General features: G+C 39.1%; 1 protein-coding gene across 2 annotated transcripts in view; it reads left to right on the top strand.

Moving 5' to 3' along the window:
• Positions 1-19,165, top strand: part of LOC139749926 (uncharacterized) — a 342,839-nt gene that overhangs the window by 94,654 nt on the left and 229,020 nt on the right. For both annotated transcript variants that reach the window (XM_071664343.1, XM_071664344.1), the window contains 4 exons: positions 2,432-2,526; positions 2,870-3,062; positions 9,856-9,950; positions 12,195-12,393. In XM_071664343.1, coding sequence (XP_071520444.1) covers positions 2,432-2,526; positions 2,870-3,062; positions 9,856-9,950; positions 12,195-12,393 — 582 coding nt within the window. The remainder of the gene's footprint in view (positions 1-2,431; positions 2,527-2,869; positions 3,063-9,855; positions 9,951-12,194; positions 12,394-19,165) is intronic.

Here is a 19,165-nt window from a genome sequence, read left to right on the forward strand (position 1 = left end):
GGAATAGAGTGAATTGGAGCGATGTGGTATACAGGGGTTGACGTGCTGTCAGTGGATTGAATCAAGGCATGTGAAGCGTCCGGGGTAAACCATGGAAAGCTGTGTAGGTATGTATATTTGCGTGTGTGGACGTGTGTATGTACATGTGTATGGGGAGGGTTGGGCCATTTCTTTCGTCTGTTTCCTTGCGCTACCTCGCAAACGCGGGAGACAGCGACAAAGTATAAAAAAAAAAAAAAAAAAAAAAAAGTTCAAACAAGGGAAGAAAGAGGCATTTAATAAAAACACAGGTACAGTTCCTACACTATAACCCAAAAGAGTACTGGGACAGGCTTTATTTGGTTAAAGAATCTGAAGTCAAATGGATGTTTCATTGCAAAGGAGAATTGATCTAGATGAGATGCCACATGGAGTCTGAGAAAGGAGATTATGCACAACAAATCTGGTAGACAATTGTGACAGAATGAGTTCTATTGTAGACAAAAAGATGGACAGATGAATTTTGTGTTGTGTGAATACTAAAATGCATTGATGCCATCCCATGCTAGAAGTATATGAAAAGTGTTGTGAACTAGTCATAAAACTACATTTGGCACCGTCCAAGTATACAATAATCATATTTTAGCCATTACATTGTATACATCTGTTCAAGACATGTCTCACTGAGAAAACTGTAGATGAGGTAGTGATTGACAGTCTCTGCAAAAAAAATCTGACAATTTCTGTTTGAAACAAGGCTTTGATGCATCACATTTTTTTTTTTTTTTTTTTTTGCTTTGTCGCTGTCTCCCGCGTTTGCGAGGTAGCGCAAGGAAACAGACGAAAGAAATGGCCCAACCCACCCCCATACACATGTATATACATACGTCCACACACGCAAATATACATACCTACACAGCTTTCCATAGTTTACCCCAGACGCTTCACATGCCTTGATTCAATCCACTGACAGCACGTCAACCCCGGTATACCACATCGCTCCAATTCACTCTATTCCTTGCCCTCCTTTCACCCTCCTGCATGTTCAGACCCCGATCACACAAAATCTTTTTCACTCCATCTTTCCACCTCCAATTTGGTCTCCCTCTTCTCCTCGTTCCCTCCACCTCCGACACATATATCCTCTTGGTCAATCTTTCCTCACTCATTCTCTCCATGTAACCAAACCATTTCAAAACACCCTCTTCTGCTCTCTCAACCACACTCTTTTTATTTCCACACATCTCTCTTACCCTTACGTTACTTACTCGATCAAACCACCTCACACCACACATTGTCCTCAAACATCACATTTTATTTACAGAACAAATCCTGTAACTCACTTATGGTGGGGATATATGTCTTGCAGCATGGTACACTCTTAGCAGTCAATAATATGATTTACCTCCTCAGTTACCCTATAATATTGAGAGTGGAGCTATGCAGCATTTCCTTGTTGTCCTTGTGTTTGGCTATATTTTTGGTATTTTTGTTCCCAATGATATGTGTCCTCTACCAGTAACTAACTATGGCTGGTAAGAAGTTGTCCTAGGAAGGAAAGGTCTATATGCTTAATTGAAAGCAACATGTGTCCGCTGGCAAGCTCTCATGACATACTGGCAGGATGGAGTTCACTAGCCAAACAGTTTTTATTTCTCCTAACATCATCTCTTGCCAAAAAGCTGGTTTGGTCAACTAAGGAAGAACGGTAAGGTAACTGATAAATGATGAAATATGTGTTGAAAAACCCATCCCATAAGGACCACTTTAGAAATAAGTATATGTAATTATACTTTATATGGTATCCTTGGTGAAATTAGAATATAGATTTTGCCAGATAAACTCACCAACTCTCAGAAGGAAGAAAAAAGTATCTTTACGGTAAACTCATTCCTGCTAGTTTGTCCTTGGATATCACTTGTAGATATTCATCGTCTTGCTTCCAAGCAAAAGTAGAGGCCATGTCTTTGTGGAATAACGACATAGCCCCATGTTTATAGTTACTGGTAGAGGAGAAATGTTACCTGAAACAGAAATTACAAAATATTACCAAACCTTAGGGCAGCAAGCAAAGGTTGCATCTTTCCACTCCCAGTACAATCAGGTAACTAATCAGTAAATCATGTCATCTGACTTCTGAGACTGTACTAAGCTATCAGACATATGATATCCTTACCATAAGTGAATAATAGGATTTGCTCTGCAAATAAGACCTCACTCATAAAGCCTTGTTGTATGTACTCATCTGAATTTTTTTAGATTGTAAGTTAGGTAATTGCTGAGAAAGTAGAGCATGAATTGAACATAAAAACTAACAGAAAATTTCTGTATCTATCTAGAGAAAAAATTTTTGTCGTTCAAAAGCTTCCATTTACTTTAGAATTATGTAATTTCTATGCAAATGCTTTGCTTGTGTGGTATGTGAATACTAACCAAGCAATCTTATATGCAGAGCGTCCTGGAGAAGTAGTAGATTTAGTGGTGTCCCCAGTCATTGAAGGTCAGGATTTCTTTATTAGCTGCACCATCAGGAACTGGTTTGATGAAGTAAGTTACTGAACAGATTATAAAACTTTGACTTTGCTGATTCATGTAGAATTATTGAATTGAAATATTCATATTGTTTCATTCATATAAACTGGAAACTGTAATGGAATGTACTTCTTTCCTTGGAAGATTAATTTTTCTGATTTTCCAGATATAGTTTGAGAAATTGTATAACTCTAGATAGCAGAACTGAAAGAATGTCAATGAATCTTTCTCTTGGGTAAAATCTTAAGTAAAGGAGACTAGTCATAAATGATAAACATTAGTATGCATTGAATTATCTTCATAAACAGTATTATGCATTACTGTCTGACAAAAAAAATTTTCATCAATATTTTGAAAGGTAAGGTTTTATCACAACGGCAACATTTTGTCAGAAGACATTGATCCCCGGTACAGTGTATACGCCCCTGATCCAAGCTTGGAAGATGTTACTCATGTGTTAAAGGTGACATCTGCAAGACCTGAAGATGAAGGCTTTTATCAGTGCTACCTTGATGACCACACAAGCCACACCATAGAGGTTTCTGTCAAGAGTAGGTGTTGAAGTTATTCCTTTTTCTTCTTCTGTTTTATCCTCCACTAAGTGGCAGTTAGTAGTCAGACAAATGTAGTAGCTGATGAATTCTCAGCACACTTCCTTTAGACATCATACAAATAAAAAAGGAACCAGATCTAACCATAATGATTCCACCTTCCTTCTGTTTTTCAAATTCAATAAACTGCTAACACTTATAGTTGCTGGGTATTACCTTTTTTCTCTGTTCAGGAAAAGTATGTAGGCTTTAGAACACTTTTTCTTGGGTGTCTTTGCAAGATATTTAAAGCTAGGTTTATTACCCTTCTTGATGATTTGATTGTGTGAAAAAAGTTGGCAAGTTTAACAAGTCATAAGGAATAGTTTAGATGGGTTAGTTCTTTTAACAGCGAGTCCAACTTTGTCTAAAAGTGGTGAGAGATATGTGATTTTTTCCCAGCCTTTTGTGACTTTAGCTTACCTTCTGTCTATATATGAAAGATAGTTACGCATCCCAGACTCCAAGCATACATCATATGATATGTCTGTGACACTTAATAAACATAATTAGAGCTTAGTTGCTAATATCATTAAGTTTGATGATCAATAATGAAACATGGAAATCTGGAATATTAATCTGTAACCTAAGGTTTACATCTTTTCCATAAGTATTGAAATAACTATGGAAGAAGTTTTCAGTACAGTAAATGGCAAAACAGCAAGGAATAGAGTGAATTGGAATGATGTGGTATACTGGAATCAATGTCCTGTCAGTGGACTGAACCAGGGCATGAGAAACATTGGGTGAACCTTGGAAAGATCTGTGGGGCCTGGATGTGGATAGGGAGCTTTGGTTTCGTTGTATTACTCATGACAGCTAGAGACTGACTGTGAACAAATGTGGCCTTTTGTCTTTTCCTGGCACTGCTTTACTAACGCAGGGGATGGTGATGCTGTTTCCTTTGGGTTGGAGTGCTGCTGGGAATGGATGAAGGCACACAAGTATGAATATGTACATGTGTATATATGTATATGTCTGTGTATGTGTATGTATATGTGTTTATGTTGATATGTGTATGTATATGTGCTTGTGCTTGTGTATGTGAGTGGGTGGGTGTTTCTTCCTCTGTTTGTTGGCACTACCTCACTGACGTGGGAAATGGTGATCAAGTATAATAATGTATGTATTTATTTACTTTATTATACATCATTGACATCTCCCATCTCCCTCAACCTCTGACACATATATCCTCTTTGTCAATCTCTCCTCACTCATTCTCTCCATATGTATAATAGATAAATGATATATAATTTTTATTATTATTATACTTGATTGCTGTTTCCCACATCAGCGAGGTAGCACCATGAAACAGATGCAGAAAGACCCATCCACTCATATACACACATATATACATTCACACACATACACATGCATATACATGTATATACATATACAATATATACACATATACATACATATGCATACATACACATACGCAGACATATATACACATGGACATATTCATACTTGCTTGCCTTCATCCATTCCTGGTTCCACCCTGCCCCATAGACAAAAAAGGCCACATTCATTTACACTCAGTCTCTGTCATGTGTAATGCACTGAAAGTCCAGCTCCCTATCCATATCCAGGCCCCACAGACCTTTCCATGGTTTACCCCAGATATTCCACATTCCGTGGTTCAGTTCATTGACAGCAATTCAACCCATTATAACACATTGTTCCAATTCACTCTATTCCTTGCATGCTTTTCACCTTCCTGCATGTTCAGGCCCCTATCACTCGAAATCTTTTTCATTCCATCTTTCCTTCTCCAATTTGGTCCCCTGCTTCTCCTTGTTCTCTCCACCTCTGACACATATACAATGTGGCAGTTGAGGTTATGATTGGTGCAAATGGGGTATTCAGTATTATGAATGGAAATGGTGAAGAGTTTGTGGAGTTGTGTCTTGAAAAAAGACTGGGATTGGGAATACCTGGTTTAAAAAGAGAGATATACACAAGTATACATGTGTGAGTAAGAGAGATGGTCAACAGGCATTATTAGATTATGTATTTATCAATAGGCATGTAAAAGAGAGACTTTTGGGTGTAAATGTGCTGAGAGGGGGAGCTTATGGAATGACTTATCACTCCACATGCCCTGGTTCAATCTATTGACAGCATGTCGACCCCGGTATACCACATCGTTCCAATTCACTCTATTCCTTGCACGCCTTTCACTCTCCTGTATGTTCAGGCCCCAATTGCTCAAAATCTTTTTCACTCCATCCTTCCACCTCCAATTTGGTCTCCCACTTCTCCTCCTTCCCTCCACCTCTGACACATATGCCCTCTCTGTCAATCTTTCCTCACTCATTCTCTCCATGTGAACAAACCATTTCAATACACCCTTTACCACACATTTCTCTTACCTTTTCATTACTTACTTGATTAAACTACCTAACACCACATATTGTCCTCAAACATCTCGCAGAGATAACGTTCTTGCCTTCCACACATTCTTCAGTGCTCCCAGAACCTTTGCCTCCTCCCCCACCCCAGACTCACAAACACTTCCATGTTTCCATCCACTGCCAAATTCACACCCAGATATCTAAGACACCTAACTTCCTCCAGTTTTTCTCCAATCAAAGTTACCTCTCAGTTTACTTGTCGACAACCTCAACCCTACTGAACCTAATAACCTTTCTCTTATTCACATTTACTCTCAGCTTTCTTCTTGTATGCACACACTTTACCAAACTCAGTCACCAACTTCTGCAGTTTCTCACCCAAATCAGCCACCAGCACTGCATCATCAGCAAACAACAACTTACTCACTTCCCAAGCCCTCTCATCCACAACAGACTGCATACCTGCCCCTCTCTTCAAAACACTTGCATTCACCTCCCTAACAACCCCATCCATAAACAAATTAAACAACCATGGAGACGTCGTGCACCCCTGCCGCAAACCGACATTCTCTGGGAACCAATCACTTTCCTCTCTTCCCACTTGTACACTTGCCTTACATTCAAGATAACAACTTTTCACTGCTTCTGTCAACTTACCTCCCACACCATATACTCTTAATACCTTCCACAGAGCATCTCTATCAACTCTGTCATATGCCTTCTCCAGATCTATGAATACTACATACAAATCCATCTGTTTTTCTAAGTATTTTTCACATAAATTCTTCTAAGCAAATACGTGATCCACACATCCTCTACCACTTTTAAAACCACACTACTCTTCCCCACTCTGATGATCTGTAAATGCCTTGACCCTCTCAATCAATATCCTTCCATATAATTTCCCAGGAATACTCAACAAACTTACTCCTCTATAATTTGAACACTCACCTTCATCCCCTTTGCCTTTGTACAATGGCACTATGCATGCATTCTGCCAATCCTCAGGCACTTTACCATGAACCATACATACATTGAATATCCTTACCAACCATTCAACAACACACTCATCCCCTTTTTTAATAAATTCCCCAGCAATACCATCCAAACCTGCCACCTTGCTGGCTTTCATCTTTCACAAAGCTTTCACTACCTCTTCTCTGTTTACCAAATCATTCTCCCTGACTCTCTCACTTCGCACACCACCTTGACCAAAGCACCCTATATCTGCCACTCTATTATCAAACACATTCAACAAATCTTCAAAATACTCACTCCATCTCCCTCTCACTTCACCACTACTTGTTATTGCCTCCCCATTTGCCCCCTTCACCGATGTTCCCATTTGTTCTCTTGTCTTATGCTCTTCATTTGCCTCCTTCCAAAACATCTTTTTACTCTCCCCAAAATTTAATGATACTCTCTCACCCCAACTCTCATTTGCTCTCTTTTTCACCTCGTGCACCTTTTTCTTGACCTCTTGCCTCTTTCTTTTATACATCTCCTGGTCATTTGCACTATTTCCCTGCAAAAATCATCCAATTGCCTCTCTCTTCTCTTTCACTAACAATCTTACTTCTTCATCCCACCACTCATTACCCTTTCTAATCTGCCCACCTCCCACCTTTCTCAGGCCACAAGCATCTTTTGCGCAAGCTATCACTGCTTCTCTAAATACATCCCATTCCTCCTTCACTCCCATTACATCGTTTGTTCTCACCTTTTTCCATTATACGCTCAATCTCTTCGGGTACTTAATCACTCAAGTCTCCTTTCCAAGCTTGCTTACTCTGACCTACTCTCTTCACTCCAACATTCTTTCTTTATATTTATCTATTTATTTACATTTATTAAACTTTGTCAATCTTTTCTCACTCATTCTCTCCATATGTCCAAACCATTTCAACACACCCTCTTCTGCTCTCTCGACCACACCCTTTTTATTTCCACACATCTCTCATACCCTTTCATTACTTACTTGAGCAAAGCACCTCACACCACATATTGTCATCAAACATTTCATTTCCAACACATCCACCCTCCTCCGTACAACCCTGCCCATGCCTTGCATCTATGTAACATTGTTGGAACTACTGTTCCTTCAAACATACCCATTTTTGCTCTCCAAGATTACATTCTCTCTTTCCACACATTTTTCATTGCTCCTCGCCTCCTCCCTCACCCTGTGACTCACTTCCACTCCAATGGTTCCATTCGCTGCTGAGTCCCCTCCCAGATATCTAAAACACTTCACTTCTTCCAGTTTTTCTCCATTCAAACTTGCATCCCAATTAACTTTTCCCTCAACCTTACTGAACCTAATAACCTTGCTCTCAACCTTATTCTCAACTTTTTCCTTTCACACACTTTTCTAAACTCAGTGAAAAGAATATAATAATTAATTTACACAATGGCACAAGTTAGTGATATATTTGTTGGGCTACTGATGAAGGGTTTATCTTTTACAACCAGATGAAAGCATTACTCAATGACCTTGAGGTTGATGGGACAGAATTTTCTAAAACAGGGGGAATGGTATATGATATAGTTCTGACTTGAAGATTTTGTTGTTTGAAACATTTGTAGGAAAAAATTAACAAGAGGCATCCACCATCTCCTCTGTAATAAAGTTTACGCACATTATTTAGTAAACTTTTATCATTGAACCAATTAATGTTTCCATTTGTAACAGGCATGCTGATTAAATGGTGGGATCGTATCACTTATTTTTCTAATGATATTCAGTTATTCATACCATATTCATGTTAGAAACACACATTATTTTTCTAATGATATTCAGTTATTCATACTATATACATGTTAGAAACACACAAACCATTTCAGATTCATTTTCATTACTTTCAGACATAAACATGAAAAGGTAATAAAAGTCATGAAACAATAAGTAAGGAAAGTACTTTGTCATAAAAAGCCATGGAACAGGAGGTAAGGGAACTTATTTTGTTGTAAAAAGCCACAGGACAAGAGGCAAGGGATTATATAGCTAAATGAAGTAGCATATTCCTTGCTTAAAGTCAGCATACATTGGCCATTAGATGAAGAGAAAGGTGATGGAAGGAAAGAAAAGCAATATATGTACTACACTTCATACTCTTTATTTTGTAGTCACTTCCATAGAGATCTTATTGACTATGTAAACATATTCATGCATAATTCATGTATTTCTTTACATTGAACTCTCATACTCCCAGTAACACATCAGTGGGTCCTGAGCAATAACAGTACTCTTGGAGGTTTTACCACTAAGTTGTGATCATGCATAAAGGCACTTTAAGGCAGTAACTGTAAAGGCCCTGTTGTTAATAGTTTTAAGGTAAATGTTGATGAAAATAAGTATGATTTCATTTCTACTCCTAATTGAGCATACAATGTGAATTCCAGTATATTGGAAGTATTAACTAGAATGCATCTCTAGAGTTGTTCTCACTCATTCTGTGAACCCCGTTGCAAGTCCCCAAAATAGATCATTGTTAAGCTGCCAATCCTGCACAGCAGAGAACAGTTTTTGGTTTGAGCAAAAGTAGCCTCGCAACTACCAAAATTAGAAGAGAACTTTGAATTCTACAGTCTGTTGTGAATGGTTGGTTGATGAGGTGGAATGAGGAAGAATATCTCCAAGAGCAATGCAGACCAGGTGCATCCAGAAAGAGTACTCTTGTTCATTGCCAGACATTATAAGAAGCTATCCAGGTTAACCCATTACCCTTGCCATTGTGACACAAGAAAATCAGTCACTTGATGTGACTGCAGATATTGTAAGAAATAGGCTTTGTGCAGTTGGAATGCATCACAGGACATTTTTACAAGAGAGACATCAACAAGAATACACCATGCACATCAGCTTAGATTTGCTCATCAGCTGACAAGAAAACCTTCTGTTCTACCTCACATGAAAAACTTAACTGATTGAATGACCTGTATACTGAATTTAATTCCATTATTATGATACACCTCTTCCCCAACATATGTTCAAGTTCCATTCCGACTGACTGGTCAGATCTCGAAATGGACGTAAGTCGGATGCTTGTCAGCATGGCATGTGAATTCATACAACCTTACAGCACTCTTTTATCCAATTCAAACACTATTGTGATTATCACATTTTGCATTAACCAACTTTATTATATGATTCTGCAGTTTCTTTTTACCTTTTATTTAAGATTCTTTAGTTCATATTTCATTTTTATTTTTTTATTCTTATTTTTTTTCCAGTCGTATGTACAGATGGTTGTAAGTCGTGTATGTCGTAAGGAGAGGATCATGTGTACTTCACATCTGTTGTTTACAGTACATGCCAATTCTTTTCATTGTCTCTGTATCAACAGTAATTACAGTGCCTATTTTGCCCACTTTCACTGTAATTGTATTCGTTGTAGGTCCAAAGGCCGAAGTGCTGGACTTGTCAGCAACAGCAGCTGTAGTTGGCCACAACTTCAACATATCTTGCATTGTTAGAAATTGGAATGATCAGGTAAATAGAATGCAAAGTTAGTCTTATAGATGATTAGGTTTAGGTTTGCTTGGAACAGACAAATGATAGGGCGGGTTTGCTCTTATTCATATTATATTACACTGGAATATCCTTTTCATGATATGACAAAAAGAGGAGTATGGTGGGTGATGTTGCAGAGGCTATTTGTACAAATCACCCCAATTAATTGGGTATGCAGTGATTATATTACATAAAAAGATTAGATATTTTCTTGATACTTGATTTTGTCCTCTTCATGTCTACACAAATTTAAAAAATGTTTTGTTTTCCAGTATTTTTGGATATATCATGATTCTTTCTTTTTATTTCCTTACTCAAGCTGCTAGCTTCTTATTGGGCAATTTCAGATCACCTCTAATATCAGTAGGTAGCACCGGGAAAACAGACAAAAAAAGGCCACATTCATTCACACTCATTCACACTCACTCTCTAGCTCTCATATGTAATGCACTGAAACCACTACTTCCTATCCACATCCAGACCTCACAGTCCTTTCCATTGTTTACCTTAGACATTTCATATGTCCTGGTTCAGTCTCTTTACAGCACATCGACCCTGTTATACCACATCGTTCCAGTTCACTCTGTTCCTTGCACGTGTCACATCCTCCTGCATGTTTAGGCCCCAGTCGCTCAAAATCTCTTTCACTCCATCCTTCCACCTCCAGTTTGGTCTCCTGCTTCCACTTGTTCCCTGCACTTCTAACATTGCTGAAGGGGGCAAATAGGGAGGTAATAACTAGTGGTGAAGTGAGAGCTTCTGCAGTTTCTCACATGAATAAGCCACTAGCGCTGTATCATCAGTGAACAACAACTGACTCACTTCCCAAGCTCTCTCACCCACAACAGACTGCATAATTTGCCCCTCTTTCCAAAACTCGTGCATTCACCTCCCAAACAACCCCATCCATAAACAAATTAAACAACCATGGAGACATCACACACCCCTGCTGCAAACCTTCATTCACTGAGAACCAATCACTTTCCTCTCTTCGTACCCGTACACATGCCTTACATCCTCGATAAAAACTTTTCACTGCTTCTAACAACTTGCCTCCCACACCATATATTCTTAATACCTTCCACAGAGCATCTCTATCAACTCTATCATATGCCTTCTCCAGATCCAGAAATGCTACATACAAATCCATTTGCTTTTCTAAGTATTTCTCACATACATTCTTCAAAGCAAACACCTGATCCACACATCCTCTACCACTTCTGAAACCACACTGCTCTTCCCCAATCTGATGCTCTGTACATGCCCTTCACCCTCTCAATCAATACCCTTCCATATAATTTACCAGGAATACTCAACAAACTTATACCTCTGTAATTTGAGCACTCACTCCTATCCCCTTTGCCTTTGTACAATGGCACTATGCAAGCATTCTGCCAATCCTCAGGCACCTCACCATGAATCATACATACATTAAATAACCTTACCAACCAGTCAACAATACAGTCACCCCCTTTTTTAATAACTTCCACTGCATACCATCCAAACCTGCTGCCTTGCCAGCTTTCATCTTCTGCAAAGCTTTTACTACCTCTTCTCTGTTTACTAAATCATTTTCCCTAACCCTTTCACTTTGCACACCACCTCGACCAAAACACCCTATATCTGCCACTCTTATCATCAAACACATTCAACAAACCTTCAAAATACTCACTCCATCTCCTCACATCACCACTACTTGTTATCACCTCCCCATTAGCCCCCTTCACTGAAGTTCCCATTTGCTCCCTTGTCTTACACACTTTATTTACCTCCTTCCAAAACATCTTTTTATTCTCTCTAAAATTTAATGATACTCTCTCACCCCAACTCTCATTTGCCCTCTTTTTATTTATTCATTATACTTGGTCGCTGTCTCCCGTGTCAGCGAGGTAATGTAAGGAAACAGATGAAAGAATGGCCCAACCCACCCACATACTTCCCACATATTCCCTGCGTGTCATGAAAAGTGACTAAAAGGGGAGGGAGCGGGGGGCTGGAAGTCCTCCCCTCCCATTTTTTTAATTTTCCAAAAGAAGAAACATAGAAGGAGCCAAGTGGGGATATTCCCTCTAAGGCTTAGTCCTCTGTTCTTAACGCTACCTCGCTAATGCAGGAAATGGTGAATATGTACGAAAAAATAAAGTATATGTATGTATACATAAGCATCATGCAGTTGTGATTATGAAGTTGTACTTATGTGGTATCATATTCATTCACATCTAGGTAACATTCATATTCAATAATGTTGTGGTGGATCCTGACAAGGACTGGCAGTATGATGTGTTTGTGTACCCATCAAGCAGTGACAACCATGAAGAAACCCACATCCTCAGGGTGTCTGATGCAACACTTGAGGATAGTGGCTTGTATGAGTGTTACACTACACCTGATGCATCTATGTCTGCCTTCATAACAGTTTGGAGTAAGTCAGTTTGTTTTAATTTTTTTTCCTACTAAGTAAGTGACAGGAGTTTAGCGAGGACTTCTTGAACATTTTATGATGTTAAAGAATTAGAGTTGCATAGATTTTTGCGTACTTAAGCTCATACATAGTTTCCACATCTTTCATAGCCTTCCAAATGCATCCTTTCAACTTTAGCTGGTGCCAAAAATGACAAAACTTTTTATGCTGATGTTGTTCAGCCTTTGTTAAGCATGTCAGGGTAGAATTCTGGAAAATATTACTGAGCATGCTTCCAGCAAAACAGTTAACTATTCATGTTGTAAAGCATCCTACATTGTTTTTATGGTGATTTTTCAACACCAGCGTAAACAATTTCATTCATTAAAAAAGGAGCATAAGTGAGTATAATGATTTGCATAGTTCTGCAGTAAGTTACACTTAATACCTTCATACACTGATCGTGTTACAAATACATTCAGTGTGTTTAATACTGTTTGTGCACAAATCACTTCATGTATACATCTAATTAGAAAAAAGTTTGCCAATAAGTGGCATTTGAAGTTATTGATGCCCCCTTTACACAGTTCCTTCCAGAGACATCTTACCAAATTCTTGAGTCTGTAATATGGAAAATAATCAAGATATAGATGTGGAAAATGCTGATCAGGTATGAAAAAAGGCTTTAGTGTTGCTCATAAGTAAACTCCCATAAAATTTGTTAGATAGGCACTTTTATCATGTACTATCTTCTTTCCTATTTTTCCATAATGATTTTACACAGTTTCCTTTAGCAACATCTTATTAAACTCATAAACTAATAATTATTTTGCTTTGTCGCTGTCTCCCGCGTTAGCGAGGTAGCGCAAGGAAACAGACGAAAGAATGGCCCAACCCACCCACATACACATGTATATACATACACGTCCACACACGCAAATCTACATACCTATACATCTCAATGTACACATATATATACACACAGACATATACATATATACACATGTACATAATTCATACTGTCTGCCTTTATTCATTTCCATCGCCACCTCGCCACACATGGAATAACAACCCCCTCCCCCCTTATGTGTGTGAGGTAGCGCTAGGAAAAGACAACAAAGGCCCCATTCGTTCACACTCAGTCTCTAGCTGTCATGCAATAATGCCCGAAACCACAGCTCCCTTTCCACATCCAGGCCCCACAGAACTTTCCATGGTTTACCCCAGACGCTCCACATGCCCTGGTTCAATCCATTGACAGCACGTCGACCCCGGTATACCACATCGTTCCAATTCACTGTATTCCTTTCATGCCTTTCACCCTCCTGCATGTTCAGGCCCCGATCACTCAAACTCTTTTTCACTCCATCTTTCCACCTTCAATTTGGTCTCCCACTTCTCCTTGTTCCCTCCACCTCCAACACATATATCCCCTTGGGCAATCTTTCCTCATTCATTCTCTCCATGTGACCAAACCATTTCAAAACACCCTCTTCTGCTCTCTCAACCACACTCTTTTTATTTCCAAACATCTCTCTTACCCTTACATTACTTACTCGATCAAACCACCTCACACCACATATTGTCCTCAAACATCTCATTTCCAGCTCATCCACCCTCCTGTGCACAACTCTATCCATAGCCCATGCCTTGCAACCATACAACATTATTGGAACCACTATTCCTTCAAACATACCCATTTTTGCTTTCCGAGATAATGTTCTCGACTTCCACACATTCTTCAAGGCTCCCAGAATTTTTACCCCCTCCCCCACCCTATGATTCACTTCTGCTTCCATGGTTCCATCCACTGCCAGATCCACTCCCAGATATCTAAAACACTTTACTTCCTCCAGTTTTTCTCCATTCAAACTTACCTCCCAATTGACTTGACCCTCAACCCTACTGTACCTAATAACCTTGCTCTTATTCACATTTACTCTTAACTTTCTTCTTTCACACACTTTACCAAACTCAATTACCAGCTTCTGCAGTTTCTCACACGAATCAGCCACCAGCGCTGTATCATCAGCGAACAACAACTGACTCACTTCCCAAGCTCTCTCATCCACAACAGACTGCATACTTGCCCCTCTTTCCAAAACTCTTGCATTCACCTCCCTAACAACCTCATCCATAAACAAATTAAACAACCATGGAGACATCACACACCCCTGCCGCAAACCTACATTCACTGAGAACCAATCACTTTCCTCTCTTCCTACACATACACATGCCTTACATCCTCAATAAAAGCTTTTCACTGCTTCTAACAACTTGCCTCCCACACCATATATTCTTAATACCTTCCACAGAGCATCTCTATCAACTCTATCATATGCCTTCTCCAGATCCATACATGCTACATACAAATAATTTCAATGTAAATGCATTAACTTAAGACTACACTGCTTATAAATGTTTGACCTGTGTGTTTACCATTGTCTTTTGCTCATCTAAATGTATTGTGTGAATAATTTTCCATGGATTTTTACACTGTGACCTTTAGAAATGTTTTACATAATTAATGAGCCCAAAAGTATTTTCATACTTGCCCCTCTTTCCAAAACTCTTGCATTCACCTCCCTAACAACCCCATCCATAAACAAATTAAACAGCCATGGAGACATCACACACCCCTGCCGCAAACCTACATTCACTGAGAACCAATCACTTTCCTCTCTTCCTACACGTACACATGCCTTACATCCTCGATAAAAACTTTTCACTGCTTCTAACAACTTGCCTCCCACACCATATATTCTTAATACCTTCCACAGAGCATCTTTATCAACTCTATCGTATGCCTTCTCCAGATCCATAAATGCTACATACAAATCCATTTGCTTTTCTAAGTATTTCTCACATACATTCTTCAAAGCAAACACCTGATCCACACATCCTCTACCACTTCTGAAACCACACTGCTCTTCCCCAATCTGATGCTCTGTACATGCCTTCACCCTCTCAATCAATACCCTCCCATATAATTTACCAGGAATACTCAACAAACTTATACCTCTGTAATTTGAGCACTCCCTCTTATCCCCTTTGCCTTTGTACAATGGCACTATGCACACATTCCGCCAATCCTCAGGCACCTCACCATGAGTCATACATACATTAAATAACCTTACCAACCAGTCAACAATACAGTCACCCCCTTTTTTAATAAATTCCACTGCAATACCATCCAAACCTGCTGCCTTGCCGGCTTCCATCTTCCGCAAAGCTTGGGAAGTGAGTCAGTTGTTGTTCGCTGATGATACAGCACTGGTGGCTGATTCATGTGAGAAACTGCAGAAGCTGGTGACTGAGTTTGGTAAAGTGTGTGAAAGAAGAAAGTTAAGAGTAAATGTGAATAAGAGCAAATTTATGCTTATGATTCATCATCAAGTGCTGTTAACTCACTGTGAATTTGGATGTCAGGTATTACCAACGTAATCTGTTCTGTAGATTGTTACCATCTGTATTATTCCATCCACCATGTGTCATATGTTATGTACACCAGTACCAAATTTAAAAAATCAGGAATTGTTGTGTACTAATGAATAAAACTTTGATTGGGTAATAGATTAAGAAACTTATACTTCACTAGTTGAACTGATATATATATATAAATATATATATATATATATATATATATATATATATATATATATATATGTATATATATATATATATATGTGTATGTATTATCCCTGGGGATAGGGGAGTGGGAATACTTCCCACGTATTCCCTGCGTGTCGTAGAAGGCGACTAAAAGGGAAGGGAGCGGGTGGCTGGAAATCCTCCCCTCTTATTTTTTTTTTTTTTTTTTTTTTTTAATTTTCCAAAAGAAGGAACAGAGTAGGGGGCCAGGTGAGGATATTCCCTCTAAGGCCCAGTCCTCTGTTCTTAACGCTACCTCGCTAATGCGGGAAATGGCGAATAGTATGAAAGAAAGAAAGAAAAGGGTTGAGAGTCAAGTCAATTGGGAGGTGAGTTTGAATGGAGAAAAACTGGAGGAAGTAAAGTGTTTTAGATATCTGGGAGTGGATCTGGCAGCGGATGGAACCATGGAAGCGGAAGTGGATCATAGGGTGGGAGAGGGGGTGAAAATTCTGGGAGCCTTGAAGAATGTGTGGAAGTCGAGAACAGTATCTCGGAAAGCAAAAATGGGTATGTTTGAAGGAATAGTGGTTCCAACAATGTTGTATGGTTGCGAGGCGTGGGCTATGGATAGAGTTGTGCACAGGAGGATGGATGTGCTGGAAATGAGATGTTTGAGGACAATGTGTGGTGTGAGGTGGTTTGATCGAGTAAGTAACATAAGGGTAAGAGAGATGTGTGGAAATAAAAAGAGCGTGGTTGAGAGAGCAGAAGAGGGTGTTTTGAAATGGTTTGGGCACATGGAGAGAATGAGTGAGGAAAGATTGACCAAGAGGATATATGTGTCGGAGGTGGAGGGAACGAGGAGAAGTGCGAGACCAAATTGGAGGTGGAAAGATGGAGTGAAAAAGATTTTGTGTGATCGGGGCCTGAACATGCAGGAGGGTGAAAGGAGGGCAAGGAATAGAGTGAATTGGATCGATGTGGTATACCGGGGTTGACGTGCTGTCAGTGGATTGAATCAAGGCATGTGAAGCGTCTGGGGTAAACCATGGAAAGCTGTGTAGGTATGTATATTTGCGTGTGTGGACGTATGTATATACATGTGTATGGGGGTGGGTTGGGCCATTTCTTTCGTCTGTTTCCTTGCGCTACCTCGCAAACGCGGGAGACAGCGACAAAAAAAAAAAAAAAAGTATTTTCATAACAAAATTATTGGAGATATTACATGAGTGTAAGAAAAAATCCTGATGTGATTTAAGCTTTTGCCAGCTAACTAAATCAGTCATAGATTTATCAGGGTGTTTATCAGAAAGACAGTCAAAGGAGGAGTTATGAGAGAGCAAGGTACTGTAGGTGGCTCCTAGTAGTAGGAAACAGGCATCTGCTGTCCTGCGAAGTACTGCTGCCTGAGTGTTGGAAAGGTAAGTGATAGCCACACAGTGAGACAGCACTGCCATTTGTCACATACCCCTCCCTGGCACATCTCTTTTTATCTGTTTCTTTTCTTGTCATTTTGCTTCCCTGATGAGTGAGTTGCTGGCATTCAATCCATAAACTTACACCCTTTCCATCCTTAACATATTTTTCTACACATAATACACACAACCTTTCATTATCCTCACCATCAAAGAATGAATTTATAATGTCTTCTAGATTTTCTGGTACTGAATCAGAATGGCACCACCAGTTGAAGAAGACTAGTTGGTTTCAAAGGTCCCCTTGACTTATATCAAATGACTAGAACCTTCTCTTTTCTTCTAGATAGCTCCCAAACCTGGTTCTTTCTTGTTTCATTTCTGCAACATGAGAAGTCTCAAATGTAACCTTTCCTTTTTAGATCACCATCTCTCTCCACTACTTCTGATCTCTCTAAAACCCAGCTGTCCAAGGATGCTTTCTCTCTACATTATCAGTTCTGTAAATTCAATTTTTACCATCATTTCTGTCTTCTCTAACACAGAAATTTCCATTGCTTGCCTTGTGGATCTTGAATCTCATAATTTTTATGCCATCTGTCTTAAAAGTTTTCTGCCCTCTATAACTTTGCTGTCATATTTCGTATATTTCCCCACCAATTAATCCTGCTATATACAACTCCTCAACTGTTTGGCTTCCTAACACGAAGCATTGTTATCTTTACATCCATGTCCCGAAAGTGTCTGTACATTGCTCTCACTTCTGCCATCTCCAGAGTCTTTGAGACTCCTCTTAACACTCACCTTTTAGATAATAGAATCCCATATCCTTATCTCTAATCATCAGTATGAATTTTGCAGTGCTAGATCTAATATGATGGTCTTCCCTCTTATGTGACACACGCATGGTCCTTTTTTGTAGGGTATTTTTGTGAAACTTTTGTCACAGTCCTTGACATATTCAAAGCATTTTACAGGTTGTGGCATAAGTGTATGCTTTATAGGCCCCCAACCTTTTGACTTTTCTGGTTCTCTCTGTTCCTTTATACATAGTTTCCTCTCTGGACATTCCATTGCAGTAGTTGTTGAAGGAGAAACTTCCCCTTCTTATCTTATCAGCATTGGTGTTCTTCAGGGTTATGTCATATCACCATCTCTTTTCTCTCAATAGATTACTCTTTTCTCTCAATAGATTACCACTCTTCTGCTTCTGACCCTGTTCACTCTCATGCTGATGATTCTACATAACATAATTCTACTCACCTTTTCCTCACTCCCTCCCTTCTTCTAATATTTCTCTTTCTCATATTGAAAGTATTTCCTGTCTTAATTTGGACCTGTGCATTTTCTCAGAATGGAGAAGTATTAACCTAGTTAAATTTATGAGTGCTGAAATGCAGTTTCTTGGTAACCCTCTCTCTATGAGTCATTCCTTTCCCTCAATTCAATTTCAAAATACAGTCCAACCATGTAATAACAAGTATGTTCAGCATAACTATATACACCTTCTACGACATGTGTATACCTGTTCAGCAGTCTTTTATCCTACTCAATTTCAGTCATGATTATCTCGTTTTTGATTGACCAGCTTTATTATATGATTCTGTAGTTTCTTTTTACCTGTTGTTCAAGATTCTATAGTTCATATTTCATTTTCATTTTCTTTATTTTTTTTCTGTCCATATGTACAGATGGTTGTAAATTGCATAGGTTGTAAGTAGGGGAGAGCTTGTACTCCACTCTATCCTGGAAACTCCATATACCCAACATCACAAAGTTTACTT

The sequence above is a fragment of the Panulirus ornatus genome, chromosome 8 (assembly GCF_036320965.1).
Source record: "Panulirus ornatus isolate Po-2019 chromosome 8, ASM3632096v1, whole genome shotgun sequence".
Taxonomy (NCBI): domain Eukaryota; kingdom Metazoa; phylum Arthropoda; class Malacostraca; order Decapoda; family Palinuridae; genus Panulirus; species Panulirus ornatus.